The 15,373-nt window shown below is 41.2% G+C and overlaps 2 protein-coding genes across 2 annotated transcripts; one reads left to right on the top strand and one right to left on the bottom strand.

Moving 5' to 3' along the window:
- Window positions 1-111: 111 nt before the first annotated feature.
- On the top strand, window positions 112-1,653 carry LOC104603397 (pentatricopeptide repeat-containing protein At5g08305-like). The gene has a single exon (XM_010267423.1). The coding sequence runs from the start codon at window positions 112-114 to the stop codon at window positions 1,651-1,653; it is 1,542 nt and encodes a 513-aa protein (XP_010265725.1).
- A 10,005-nt stretch (window positions 1,654-11,658) lies between these two features.
- LOC104603248 (shikimate O-hydroxycinnamoyltransferase-like) lies at window positions 11,659-14,929 on the bottom strand. Its single transcript, XM_010267225.3, has 3 exons — window positions 14,643-14,929; window positions 13,921-14,359; window positions 11,659-12,729 (listed from the first exon to the last, which is right to left on the bottom strand). The coding sequence occupies exons 2-3, from the start codon at window positions 14,326-14,328 to the stop codon at window positions 11,830-11,832; spliced, it is 1,308 nt and encodes a 435-aa protein (XP_010265527.1). The 5' UTR covers window positions 14,329-14,359; window positions 14,643-14,929; the 3' UTR covers window positions 11,659-11,829.
- Between the last annotated feature and the right edge of the window lie 444 nt (window positions 14,930-15,373).

Below are 15,373 nucleotides of genomic sequence, written 5' to 3'. Positions count from 1 at the left end.
AGCTAATCTGCTCGCTCTAGCCTTGCTTTATGATCTTGGACTTCTCTCGCGAGTCATTTTGGTTGTCCAGTAATTGAACTCGGTCAATCAATTTGTGTTAACTGTGACGGAATGGCTCTGGTGCTTTGTCCAATGAGTTGCATTCTGTCACCGCCACATAGCTCGCCGCCCACAACCAGCTTACGCGAATGGAACCGAGCCATTAAGCACCAGGTTCTAGAGGGAAAACTGGCGGGGGCAATCCTATTGTATACAAAGATGCAGGAGACTGTTTTGTCGGGCGACAATTTTACGTTCCCTCTGCTGCTTAAAGCAGCTGGAAACCTTGGTTCTCCCCAATTGGGCTTGGCGCTCCATGGCCAAACAGTAAAGACAGGCTTCTCGATACATGTTTTTGTCCAAACTGCTCTTCTCAATATGTATTCTAACCTTGGCTATGTGGAGAGTTCGAGGACAGTGTTTGATAATATACAGTGGAAGGACATCGTTGCTTGGAATTCCATGCTTCGGCGTTATGCTTCCTGTGGTCAGATGGACAATGCTGAGGAATTATATCATTTGATGCCCTGCAGAGACCAGTTGTCCTTCAATATCATGATCTCTGGCTATGCGAGTATGGGAAATGTCGAATGTACAAGGCGTATGTTTGATGCAGTTCCTACTAAAGATGTTGTCTCTTGGAACTCGGTGATCTTAGCATGTACCAAGGCCGGTGACATGGAGTTGGCTCGCAAGTTGTTTGATGAAATGCAGGAAAGAAGTGTTGTTTCATGGAACACAATGATAAGCGGTTACCTGCAGTCTCAACGTTATGCTGATGCTGTTGATATGTTTAACAGTATGAAGACTGGTAATATTGTTCCTAATCATCTAACTTTGAAGATTGTGCTATCTGCTTGTGCTCATTTGGGATCACTGGAGACAGGTTTAAAGATACACGCCCATGCCATGATTCTAGAACCAGATGCCCATGTGGTGACCGCTCTGATAGACATGTATTCCAAGTGTGGGAGCATAGAGAGAGCCTTAGAAGTGTTCTACAAGTCTGAAATGAGGGAGTGGGACATATACTGTTGGAATGCCATGATCTCTGGACTTGCACTTCATGGTTATGGCCAAGCTGCTCTAAGACTATTCGATGATATGAAAGACAGACACATAAGGCCTGATGATATCACCTTTGTTGCCCTTCTAAGTGCGTGTAGTCATGCAGGTTTGGTTGAGGAGGGCTACCAGATATTTGAGTCCATGGAGGACTTTGGGGTCCTGCCCAAGATGGAACATTATGCGTGTATGGTTGATCTTCTGGGTCGAGCTGGTCTCCTTGACCTTGCATACAGTTTCATGAAAGTCATGCCGTTTGAACCTGGTGCAACTGTGTTAGGCGCTTTGCTTAGCTCTTGTCTGGTTCATGGGGATGCTGAATTGGCAGAAACTGTATCAAAGCATATCATCGATAAGGTCGGTTGTCTGAGCGATGGAGAGTACATGATGCTCTCTAACATGTTTGCATTGCATGGTAGATGGAAAGAAGCAGATGATTGGAGAAGAATGATGAAAGAAGCAGGGATTAGTAAAGTTGCTGGTTGTAGTACTATAGAGGTCAATGGTAGAATGTACAGATTTCTGGCCGGAGACAGAGAAGGTGGTTAAGCCATAGCTTGACGACATCAAGACCTCAAGAATACTTGATTAGAAAAGCTGGGTTGTATGAGTTCGCTTGATAGTTGATAGTTGATACAGGTCTTTTAATAACTTTTACTCAATCTGGCATCCTATGTTAGTCGATTGGTTGCCTTTGAATTCAAGTCATGTTTATAATTGAGGCAATGGACGGTGTCAGTATGCATGCTTTTAATCAAGAGGGTGCCATGAACAAATGTCCTCTCTCTCAGTCTCAGACTGAAATCGCATTCTAAAGAATGCTTGTCAGCTCAAGATTTTACCAATGAACCACAATGGCGTGACATATTGTAAGTACCGATCGACTTGATTCAATTACGAATAAATTAATAAAAAATTATAAATAAAAATGTATTAAAAATTAATATTTTATTATATACTTGATTAGATTTACAAGCGTCTATGTTACAGTCTCACAGACAAAAGAGTCACTGGTGTTGTGTCTTCAATTGCCAATTTGGTCGTCTCGTTTTGAGTTTGGTTCATCAGGATCTGCTTTTCTTTGTGCAAAGAAACAACTTTCAGTCAAGAACCATAGCCGGAACTTTGGACCTTAAATGAATTCTTGTTGGTCTTTTACTACATATCTTAAACCATCTTCTATTTATACCAATCTCATTCTTTTGGGTGGTGGCCTAAGTGGGCAAGCGTCTGGTGGGTGGCATCTGTCTGTCCATCTTACGCAAGTCATCTGTTTGACATTTTGACGCAACTGGCTTCCTTTGAACCTGATAACAATTGGGTTCAGGGTCTTTGGCTCAAGGAGAAAAGAACTCAAGAAATCTTTCTCCCAGAAAAGCTTCTTAGCTAGTCATTAGGTTTTCACGCTCTAGGAAAACTAAAAAATGGGCAATAAGATCCACGCGCTTAAACAAACAAACAAACGATGGAGAGATACTACCAGAGTTTCATTTTCTTGTGATCAGATCAGAGATTTGGGCCCCTGGACCATGACCAATTTAGCTTCTTCTCTCTGGGTTGGTTCTGTGAAACTTCACATACATGTTACATCCTACAGGCACTTGATGGCTATGGTGGGGTTGCTTTGAATATGCCCAAAACCACACAATATCTCAATTTGCATAAATGGCTGATGTGGCGCATTATTATTCATAAAATAGTTTAGTCCCTAATACAGCTATCAAGTGCAGTTCATCATCCACTTCATCCCATCTCTGATTTCACTTTGGCTACATCTTTTTAGCCGTGAATCACGGCCTTTGATGTATTGTTGTGGCCCCATTTTAGACCTAATTTCATCTGATTAAATTGATGCCACAACAATATATTATTGAATGCTGCAAACCTTTGGATTTCAGTCCGTGGCCAAACCCATATTGTAGCAAAAGTGGTACGGCAATGGTTAATATTTTATTATATCCTATAGAAATGAATATTTGTGATAACATTAAATCTTATTACGAGTCAATTACATTAAAAATGTCATATGTATATTTACCTTTTTGATTGGTTCATGTTTATATTTACGAATCATGTTAAGACTTGATTGATGTTAAACGTATCAACCGGAAGATCTCACTTTATCACTTGACCCAAAAATGCCTTGATTGCTTCTCATTGGGAAATACTTTTGTCATTTTACTAGTGACACTCACCTACCAGGCATGGATTTTGGAAACTTTGGAGAGGCTTTGATACTTCGATTACATAAACCCCTCTAATCCCATATACTCACCTACTAACCCAAAACTGTTCAAGGTCGAAAGTTATATTTTGAAATCCACAAAAAGAACCCAAAGAGGGACGAAAAAAAAATCACATTTAACCTAACAACATGGGAATCATTCTTAATATAATACCATATTAAAATCAACAAAATAAACCTTCCTGAGAACCCCAGACGAAACCAAATTAGGTTATGCCAATTTCAAATAAACCTCACTGTTTACAAATCAACAATGAACTTGTAAATCATCTCATTCGGGTTAATGAATCGTTGATCAATTCAACGGTTTTTGACAAGGATCAAGTTTAGAATAAAACAGAAACGGTTGGTTGCCTGAATGATTCCTAGGCCAAACGGGTCAACAGCGGTTCCCAAACATTGGCCCTAACATTTTATTTTGGTTAATGGCAGATTTGGACTTGCAATTAAGTATAACTTTAACTCAACCCTATAAATATGATAAGAAGCCTATCTATCTCATGTCTCCGTTTCCTTAGCCCCATTCTATTCCCACAAAATAGTCGGTCATTTCCATTATCCCCATAATTAGAAGCACTCGTTCGCACACATAATTGATCTAAACTGATTCATCAAAGGTTTGTTCATGTGTAGTCTACAGCCACAAACTCTTATTCCCATCTCCAGAGAATCTTCTTAGCCCAAGAAAGATGCTTAACATGAAACTGTTACTATCCATCACACTCATTATTCTGCTCTCATCCTCTCGATTCTCTGAGTTCACTTGAACCTGACTTGATTCCAGTAAATGGAGATTCTGGGTTTTTTCTCCAACAGGGGAAACCCCATGAAGCAGCTGTCGACAGAGAGAGAATTACAGTCCATCATTCTCTCCATGCCCGAAAGCTCAGAATCCACATGAAGAAAAGAGGGCGTTCCATACCGGCCGGTGGCCGCGGCAAAACTTCATCTGCTGCATTCAAGACATCCATATCCCATACCCATGTTTATTCTGTAATTGCTTCTTTGATTTTGTTTAATTTCTTCTGATGCTAGTTAATCTTACAGTGATGTGTATGTCAAGTAGATGATTTCTCCGATTTATCTATTTATTAAAGACGCGAAGAATCTTATCTCTATGTTATTTACTTGGAAGATGCAACAGAAATAAGAGTTACAAGCAGTGACAGAAGCAGAAGCAAGGTTCTTAAAACCATATGAATTGTTTCTTTTTTTTTTTTTTTTTGAGTTCCAAAAATAAATTAAAACGATCTGGGTAGTCTGAAAACAATTTGGTTCTAAAATACACAAGAGAACATGGTTTTGGTTATATCTGTGTTTTTTGTTTGCAAAACTGAAATAAGAAAACATGTTTTTGAATTTTTGGTTTCAACATGTTTTCATCTAGTTATTTAATAACGTGTTTTATAAGTTACTACAAAATTTATTTTTGTTTTAAAATGCATCCTTTTGATGGTTATAATAACATGAATGGTTTTTTGTTTGATACAGAACAAACTTATTAATTAATTTTCTTTTCAAAACAAAAAATCAATTTTTTTAGGTCGAAAAACAAAAATGCGGTTCAAGAACATATTTTTTATTTTTTTGCTGATGTAACAAATTAAAAAGACAAATTAAAAGTTGAAAACTAAAAACATTAATAATGTTATAGAGCACTCCCTTAATTGTGAATTTGGATATTCTATCTACAAACTGTTTCCACATCCCTCTACCTAGGACATCGGGCTACACAATGGGTATAGTCCATCCCCATCCCTCATCCCCTAAACCCCCCAACCCTCGTGGCAGCAGAATTTGGTCTTTGGACAATTATAATGAGTAGAGATCCTATCAATTGAGTCGTTATGAATTGGGAATATCTCCCTTATCATTCATTAGGAGTAGGTGTGTTTACAGTTCGGTTAACTGAATTGTGGATTTTTTTTGAAATGAACCAACTTGATTGGTTTTTTAAAAATCTGAATTGAAATCGAAATGATGTAACCGGTTGATTGGTTAACTGCGGTTTGGTTTTTTTATTTTTTTATGCACTCAAAATTAAAAAAAGGGAAAAAAAAACCTGAACAAACATGGCAGAGGAGCGAGAGCGAAGTGGTGGCTGATGATTTGTTGGTGCCGGACTAGTTGGTGGTTATTGTCGCCTGAAGTGAAAGCCTGAGAGGTGGCGGAGCTGCAGAGATGAGAGATGAGAGAGAGAGAGACAGAGCCTGAGAGGTAGCGGTCCTGGCGGAGTTGAGGCGGTGACCGACGTCTTAGTTGGTTGCTGTAGCTGAGTCTGGCTAAGCTGGCTTGGTGCTTGTCGGCGAGGCGGCGACCAACATTGCTACGTGCTTGATGGTTGGTGCGGCGGAGAGGCCATCGGTCAGAGGACGACTGGCACAGGAGGAAAGATGGGGATTGGGGAAGACGAAGAGACAAGAGAGACTAAGAGAGTGAGAAAGCCAAGGGTTAGCCTATTAGGTTTATTGGTTTAGGTTTCGAAGAATGGAAAACTGGATGACACCCCTCCAAGCCGTAGGAAAGGGCCACCCCTCGGGGTTACGGACCACAAAGTAGTCCCGCTTCCAGGTGGGAATCTTATTCGACAGCTCGTACAAGTGCTTATAGCCGCAACGGGGAGAGAGGTAATAAAAGCGCCTCTCCGGAGGAACCCTAGGAGCAGCGTTCTTTATACAAAGGATAGAGACAAAAATATCAAGGTCCAAAGGAAGGCAGTACTCGTGACACAGGGATATAGTCCCAACCATGTTTCGAATGGCGTTGGGATGAAGCTGGTCAATAGTGACATTGAAGTGATTTAACACCTTCACTATCAAGGGGTGCAGGGGGAGACGCAAGCCGGCCTCGAGTTGTTCCTGAAAGGTTACTATGTCATCGGGGTCATGCTCCCAAGGGAAGTTACCAGTAGGAAGGCTGTAAACCAGGTCCCCAGGGAGGTGAAAGTAGCGGATCAGAGACCTGAGTCTCTCCGCTGTCATTAAGGAAGGGCCAAAAGTATCAGGCTCCCTCCCCCTAGAAGTAGACGCCATGTCACCAGAGGCCTCCCGAGCCTCCAGGATCTGCTCCCAGGCACCCTCCGAGCTTGAGGGAGCATCATCATCCTGTCTATTGCCCCTGTGATAGGTGTGATATGGATACCTAGACATGGCTGGCAGCAATTGGGACTCACTAGAGTAGATGGAACGAAGCAAACTGAGGAACTCGGGTAGACTAGGTGAAGTGCGCAACCTCAGAATCCAAAGACAGCAAAATGGCGTGGGAGAAAGTAGAGCCCGAGGGGGCCCCCTATTTATAGTCTCCACCCTTTCAAATTGACGGCCCAGATCAAAGCAGATCCAACGGTCCGCAGGCGCCCCGACCGCACGCCTTCTGAAAACCGAAGGCGATTGGCGGCACGTCTTCCGTAGTTAAGGTAGTTGCAGCCGCACGACGTTCGGAGTTAAAGGCCACCTCAGCACGTTTTCGGAATCCGAAAAGTCAGGAGAGTCAGAAAATCTCTTGATTCCTGTGAATGCATTTAATAAGGACAGTCAATCAAGTTTGAATTTCGGTCAAATCAGTCTGTCGCACTTCATAAACTCCCCGCACTAAGGCGGTACTCTTAGCTCAAGGAGTGGGGGGCAATTGATGAGGGATGATTTGACCCAACCTATGAAACGGTGACACGTAGGCGCCGACTTAGCATGAGCGACAGCCTAGCACTGAAGCCCGGAGCGACCAAGTGACGGGCCCACGAAGCAGTCCGCTACGTTACAGCTCGAGGGGAAGAGCCCGCCGCAAGGCGAACTCCGGGTTCCCCGTGCTATCTTGGAAGAGATACCCCGAGGCAACTGTAGCTCGCGAGCTAAAGTTATTACCTCGCCCGAGCCCCCTAACAGAAGTCATTCCGAGGACCAATTCCACTAAGGTAACCCTGGAGTATCCCGAGCTCGCTACGAGATAGCTCGCGAACGAGCCGCGCTAGCACCCTCCAGGAAGCTTCCGACTGACAAACCGTACCGGTCAGACTGCGCCATATCCTCTACCAACGGCGCAGTCCCAGTCCTTCCGATAGTCTGCATCCACGTCTCTCAACGGGCAAAGGCATGCCTGCCACTTTGGAAACGTGTCACTCACCCGGGCGAAGCGTACACCGCAACGGCCACCTGTGCAGCCCTGGCAGGTAACGGCTGTGGCAGGAGCCCAGTGGCGGTTATGCCCGACCTAATGTGAGTGTCTCTATAAAAGCCCTCAGGATAGAAGGGAAACTTCTTCTAAGATCTTCAACCTCGTGAACATAGTGATAAGGCACTATCCTCACTCTTAGCCTTCGTTCTCCTTTCGCTTCTTACACACAGTTCTAACTTAAGCATCGGAGCGTTCCCGTCGGGAAACCCCTCGAGAGTTCTTCCTATTTCCTTTCATCTCAGTTACCTTTCAGGAGTCATGTGAGCGCCAATTAGGAGTGACCGGACCGTGCTACATCATTTTCCAAAGTGTTGATTGCAAGATTTGATTCTGCATTAATACTGACACCAACATATAATTTATTATATGTATAAACTAAAAGAAATCACTTTTTTTGAACATTTTTAATTTATAGTCATCTTAAAAAGATTGGATGTGGATTAAATCCAAACCCATCCGAGTTCACCTAAGTAGATTGCGGATAAAATTTAATTGGATCCAAAGTTTAATAATCAGTTCGGATGTTGATATATAATGCTAGAGGTAATACAGCCCTAAGAAGGACAAGAAGGTAGGAAAAGCAAGTTAGTCCTCATTTGACTTTCTTGGCAATGTATCATATTTAAAAGAAGGGGTTTTTATAATTCAGTCTACTTCAGAAATCTGAGCCTTACCGGTGAAATAAATCTTGATCATGAATTGATGACAATGGGCAGAATCCTCAGGATGTGATTTATAGGAGGCTATTAATAGATTTTAGGAGAAAATTGTAATTTTAAATTTTCGAGGTCGATTGCAGTCTATTTATCCCTAAAAACAAACAAGTTCATCTTCGAGAGAACCCTCAGGTGAAATGTACTGGAGTTTCCATCCATAATAAGCAACCAAATCCAAAACCTAATATAAATAAAACCAATTTTGATGGATACCTTTCTCTTTCTGTGCCGTCAAATCATGCCACCTTACCCACCTAACAGAAATGTTTGAAAAGCTTTTTTGTTTTTATTTTCTTGTATTGGGATGATTTGATAGCAAGAAAGCTCCAAAATCTCACCAACCCAGTACTATGAAAATAATAGTATATTGACAGATGTGGGCCCTGATCTCACGCCTTACCCACCTAAAAGAAGTGAGAAAGCTTCAAATTGGAATGACATTATAAAGTAGCTAGACATGTAAGTAGCATGGTTAATCTTCCAAAATTGTTAATTTAGTTGAAATTAGAAACCAAAAGTTCCCCTAATCGACTAGGATTTAGGACTAAGGTTATCAACTTCATTATATTTTATTTTATTGATGAGTCATTTGACTGCAATATATGGCAATCAACCTTTGTTTATCATTTAGTCATTTTGATAGATCCAAATTATTTGGTTCAATTGGTGCTTGACACATGGCAGCTTCGTAGTCTTGTCCTTTTACGGGCATGGGGCAATTGTGGGATTTCACCCCTAGGTTTAATGGTGACCTCTCTCTAACCATTACATCCTCAACCAAACCCTCAATGTAGGCACCCAAAAAGCGGACACTATAACTTCCTTTGAATTGCAAATTTCCCTTTGAATACTTCACACCATTAATCCAACACCTCCTAAAGACTCGAGGTACCCTAAAACACATGAACGAGTTTGAGGTCATTCACTCTACCGTATCTAAGATGTTTGAGGTCAGATGAACGAGTTTATGTCCTTAGAAAAATACATGAAAGCCTCTATGACAACTATTTTTCAGGGGTATGTTCTTAGCCCATAAATTTTTAAGGCAAGGTTATTTCTGACCCATAATGAAGGAAGACACAAATTTAACTCATCTATAAATGAGACTAATGCTAGAAACATGCTAATATATCACATTATCCTATGACTTCCCTTGTTTCCATCAATACTCCATAGCCTTTTTTTCAGTGTGGAATAGATATCCTTGGACCATTTCCCTTGACCTCAAGTTATAGGTAGTGGCCATTGACTATTTCATGAAATGGGTCAAAGCCAAGCCTCTAACATAGATTAAAACAAAGAACATCCAAAGTTTCTTATGGAAGAGTATCATTTTCCACTTTGGTCTACTTAATATACTGATTGTAAACAATGTCTATCAATTCAATGATTCAAATTTCATGGACTTTTGTGCTAGTCTCAAAGTAGAGTAATAATTCACTCCAATTAACTACCCCCAAAATAATGGAAAAATTGAAGTACCAACAGGGTTATACTACAAGACCTCAAAACCAAATTAAACCAAGCCAAAGGTTTATGGGTAGAAGAATTCCCAAGTGTGTTTTAGGCCTATTGGACAATAACTTGAAGTGACATGGGCGAAACATCTTTTAACCTTCCCTTTGGTAGTGAACCTATCATGGTAGAATAAATCAATTAGTTAATCCTGAGGGCTAACTCGTATAAGGAATATGGGAACAATGAGGAACTCAAAGCCAACATGGACTTACTAGAAGAAGCCTAAAAACAAACCCAGATTAAAGCCATGGCCTACTAGTAGAGGGTGCCTGGTATTACAACTCTCGGATTTAAGGGCGAAAATTTTAGAAAGGCGACTTTATCCTCAAAAAGGTCACCTTCCTTAAGCCTAGTTTGGGAAAACTCGCACCCAATTGGGAGATACCCCATAGGATATTGAAAGCAGTAGGGACTGAAACATATCAACTCAAACACCTTGATGGAAAGCCCATACCTTGTATTTGGAATACAAAAATCCTTTGGATGTATTGTCACTAGTCATCATCAATGTAATCATTTTTATCAATAAGAGTTCCTCTTTTTTCTCACTTATGTACGTTGGGCATAATTTTTTAATTTTATTGCTTCGGCTTTCACCGAAATGACATCAAATAATTCGAGTGCTCATCAATTGTGATATTGAGCTCTCAAACCCTTCACCCTTGTTAGGTGTTGCCAGGGATGAAGGTATACAACCTCATTAGGTTCATGCCTAAGAGGTCTGCTCTAAGGTTCAAAATATCGAAATAGTTTGATACACCGACTGGGACGTAAAGGATTGTATTGAAGCTCAGCTTTATTTATTATTAGTTTTTTTCTTCGAATTTGGTTTAAAGTGTTAGCCTAAATATCAGTTTTATTTATTATTATTTTTTTGTCTATTTTGTTAATTTATTTTAAATTTTTATTTTTTTTCAATTTTTAAAAATATACCTTTCATGATTTGGCCCGATTCACAGTCCGACTTAACCCAAGTCTCAATTCGTAAATCAGCCTAGCCCGTAGCACGACACAGGCCTGTGTGGTCTCGGGCCATGAACTGTGCAGGCCAATCCCTCAAAGTGTTCCAAGGGAAAGAAGCATAACCCAACTTGGCCCATAGGCTGGCACAACACGAACCACCCGTAGGTCGTACCATATCCACCCATACCTTGTACAAGTTGATCAAGTTAAGTATTAAGCGAGCTGAGCTTGAGTAACTTGCAAGTAGATTTGCTCACAAGATTCTAAGTATCAATATGTGTTATTAACAAAAATTAAGTATCACGTGATTCAAAGAAATGACACATCAATTAAAAAGTTTTTAAGTTCAACAATTGAACCAATACATTATACATCTCTAGGAAGGGTATTAACCATCAAAAGTGGTCACATGTCCCAACTCCTAAGATTGTCAATGGACTAGATATTGTTCTATCCCAACCTGATCCAATATGAGTCCATTAAAAATGACCAAGTCCAATCCAATTAGATAATTATTGACTGAACTAATACAATTCAATTTATCTTATTGGACTGCCAAACCTGCTCACGTTGATTTTAATTCATATAGGATCCAACCTAAACCTAGTCCATTCACATACCTATTCTTATCTTCTGTTAATGGATTGGATATTGATTCAATTTGATCAATTCTAATATAAATCCATTACATATGGAGCAGATCCAATAAATACTTTGCACCATTGAATATAGGATACTTAAACTTTGATAAATCTGCTTACGAACTAAATGCTATTTATGCTGCATTTGGCATGCGTTAAGACTTGTCTCCTTTTTAGTTTTTAATTGAAAAAGGAGACAAATCCTTAAAATAAAGAAACGATTTCCCCAAATTCTATTTGTGTGATTAGAAGGAGCTGAGAAACTAAACAAAGAGACACAAATTAAGAAGAAAAACAAAAGTAAGAAAAATGAATGTTATAGCAAGTTATTTTTACTGTCTTAACGTATATATATCATTCAGAAGGAAACAAGCAAAACCAGCAGAACAACCAAAAAAAACTCGGCCAAATATCCGAAATATCGGCCCGCTTAGTAGTTTTATGGGACCGATATATGGCTTGTTTCGGTTTCTTAAAAATCGTACAGAATCTTTTGGAAGACCTTCATGTGATCCGACTGCAGCGAGATGGCCAACGACAAGTTCCCGTCATTCACCGGGCTCGGTAGAAGAAAAGCCAGACCCTCGTAAGCGATCCCACCGGGCCCCATAAATATCGGGCGGCCCCATCCGAAATCCGCATCGTGTATCGGCAGCCGAACCCAGCTGGTGATCCCTATATTGGGGCACCGGAATGTGTGAGCCCCTCGTACGAGAACCGTCAGATCAGGCTGCAACTCAAGATAATCAAGGGCTGATCTCAGGTACTCATCATCCATCCTCACCAGCGCATCATGAATCCTCCCAGCGGCGTATGTCAACGGTTTGGATAGGAGATCGCCGGAGACGGCGATCGGTGTGGCGGTGAAGATGCCGTTTCCGAAGTAACCCGGCGGGAGTGGGGGGCGCAATCTGGACCGTCCATCAGTGGCAATGTACAACTTGGTGTCTTGATCATCGGGGAGGCCACGTGCCTTACAGACGCAGCGCCAGACGTGTCCCGCAAGCATCTCGTAGGAGCTGTAGTTGACTGAGTTGGCTCCGTCCTTGGACTTTGCCTTGAGGATGTTGAGTTGATCCCGGGAGATCTTGAACATGGTGACGGTGGTGCTCTCGGGACCTGATTGGGAATTGGGAGTTTCCGGAGGGTGTTTCATGGGTGGAGCTGGCTGGTACTCGATGTGGTGGAAAGAAGGAGTGGGTGGGTCCCGTGCGCGTAGGAGGGTTCGATCGATGAAGGGCGGGATGGTTAGATCGAGGCCACGTGCCATGTCGGACCATGTGTTGATGAAATGGAGCCCGGATGATCCGTCTGCCACGTGGTGCTGCATCCCTACTCCAAGAGATACTCCTCCGCATTTGAAACGTGTAATCTGATTAAGAAAAAAAAATGCATCATATGGTGCCACATGCAAAGATCTTATGCACGTTTTAATTTTACGTCTCTACCCGTCCGGGTCGAAATTCCCACTTGGGTTTGAGATCTTCCGGGCATGATACCGTGGATTGGTAATTAGTAAGTAAATCCTCAGCGCCTTGGGCCGATGGTTAGTATGGTATGTAGCCCTTTTGCCCCTCTTTGTGACGAGTCGTGAACCAATGCACCATATGAGATGTAGAGTGTCACCGTTAACAAGTAATAACTTTCCCTTCACCCTTTTTCCCCAAAGTATTGGTTGCGAAATTCGATTCCTAATCAACCCTGGAACAAAGCAACTAACCCATGAGCCAGCCATCGGTTATTTGTATTGGAATATATTTTGTTAACGGGTGATCTAGGTTCGAATATAGAATTCGATCACCCGGTCCACTCTTGATTGGTACAAACTAAATTAACAGGTGTTAATATATAAAATTTAAAAATTGTAAACAAAATAAAAAATTGTTTTCAAATTATAGAAACTAGAGAAATTGAAAAACAAAATTAGAAAATAAAAATTGTAAAAAAATACAAAAAAAATAAAGAAAAATACAAAAATTAAAAATAAATAACAAAAAGTACAGGAAAAATTATAGATTGTAGAAAATATAAATTATAAAAAAAAAATTAAAAAACATTGGAAATCGTAGCAAAATACTACAAATGTAAAAAAAAAAATTGAAAATTAAAAAAGACTAATTTTCTTTTAATTCGTTATTCAAAAATAATTTAATCATAAAAATTGTTATTTATGCTGACGTAGACACTTTTATTAAAAAGTGTTAAGGGTGGGAAAGTGAATTTTGGAAAATGAAAAGTTACAATGAATTTACATTTTGAAAAGTTGTGATGAATTTAAAAAAAATGTTAAAAATTCATGATAAATTTTAGACAATTTCTCAATTTATAAATATTTCAATGCTGCAATGCCAGTGAATCGGTTTTAGCGTGGATTTGCATCGACCCAAAACCCAATTAAGGCTGATCCGATCTTTGGAGTTAGTGTCGGGTCCGTGCAGGTGTACCACTTAGCCTACCCACTGACATCGAAATCTATTAATGTTCGAGTTCAAATCAGAGACCAAACGCGTGCCTTAACTTCCAAATAATAGTAATAGTAATAATTAAAAAGAAAAGCACGAACCTGCAACACAAGGAGAGGATACGAAGAGATGTCGCCGGAGTAATCCACTGCCGGAATAAGCTGCTTGAGCTCCATGGTAGGCGCAAAGTCGCCGAAATCATCGATGACGGAACCAGTTTCTGCTTCCACGAACAACACCCCTTCGCCGTTACAGTTGATCTCAATCCGACCATCTTCGTCCCTCTTCAACCTCCCGGCCATGGGATAGAACGGCACAAGAGCCTTGCTCAGAGCTTCCTTGAGCACTTTCGGATCGAAGAAATTGGTCGAACCGGTTGGCCGGTAGAAGTAGACGCTAGGGGTGTGCATTCTCGGCACCACCAGGTCCACGTTAGAGTTCCACAGGCTCCGCTGCGGCGTCTCCTGCGCCGGGCGCACCATAGTCGACTCCTTCACGCTGATAATCATCTTCTCCGGCGTCTTCCGTCAGTCACCTCACCTGCCGCAACCAAATAAATAACCGCGTAAGTACTCATCACCGAGCACAGTATTTTAGCGCCACCCATGTTAGCCCACTGGCTATTATGCGCTGTATGGGACCCAACGACTGAAAATCTTTCGCATATTACTATTACGGAGATTTCATTTTAAGCCAAGGTTTTTCATGATTTTCCGGAATTAGAATTTCTAGGAAAGGAGTGATGAAAAAGAACAAATAGGGAATAAACAAATCTGAGAAGAAGAAGAAGAAGAAGAAGAAGAAGAAATGATGCGTCGAATACCTGCGACGATAGACGGAGAGAATCGCCTGATGAATAATTTGGAAGAGACTCAGACCCTAAGAGAGAGAAGAGAGGGAGTCTCTGGTTTGGGGATTGGTGAGAGCTTCCTTTTTAAGAAAGGGAATAGGGACTTAGGGAGCGCTGATCCGTCATTTACCTACCGCGCCTACTGACGTGGACCAGTTGTGAAGCCGGCGTGAAGAGGCCGTCGTGAGGGTTGGTGAACCAGTGGCACAGAATGGGCAACCTTCTCAGCCGGTTCTTCTCAGTCTCGGGCTCTCAGCCCCTCACCAAACCCCATCCACCCCCAATGGTCGTAATGGGAGTATGGGACCCACGGCCTGGTTGATGTCAGAATAGTAGAGAACCAGCCTCCTATAGAAGTTGTTGGTGAAGATTCTTGTTTTGGTGGCCTGTGACGTAATGTTGACACAAAGATGTGGCCGCAAGTTGGGTCGGGTTAAATTGGGTTAATGTCAACCCTAACTCAACCCGAGTTGTTGAAAGCCCCTAATTCAATTAATTTTAGGTTGTCTTTGGTTTGAGAAAAATAATATTTTTGTTTCTTAAGTTGGATTTGGATCGAGGTTGGTATGAGTTGGTTCATTTATGCACTTATTGCCTATAAACTGTTTTTATTTCTCCACATCTCCCCATTATAGAGTTTGGCAATTTAGGGTTGTTTCGTTTGTAATTGGAATCGGAATCAGAATGATCTTTTTTTCATAATG

Source organism: Nelumbo nucifera, chromosome 2, assembly GCF_055504915.1.
Source record: "Nelumbo nucifera cultivar China Antique chromosome 2, China Antique-T2T, whole genome shotgun sequence".
Lineage (NCBI taxonomy): Eukaryota > Viridiplantae > Streptophyta > Magnoliopsida > Proteales > Nelumbonaceae > Nelumbo > Nelumbo nucifera.
Note: the sequence above shows the minus strand (reverse complement) of the source record. Positions and strands in the feature narration are given on the sequence as shown.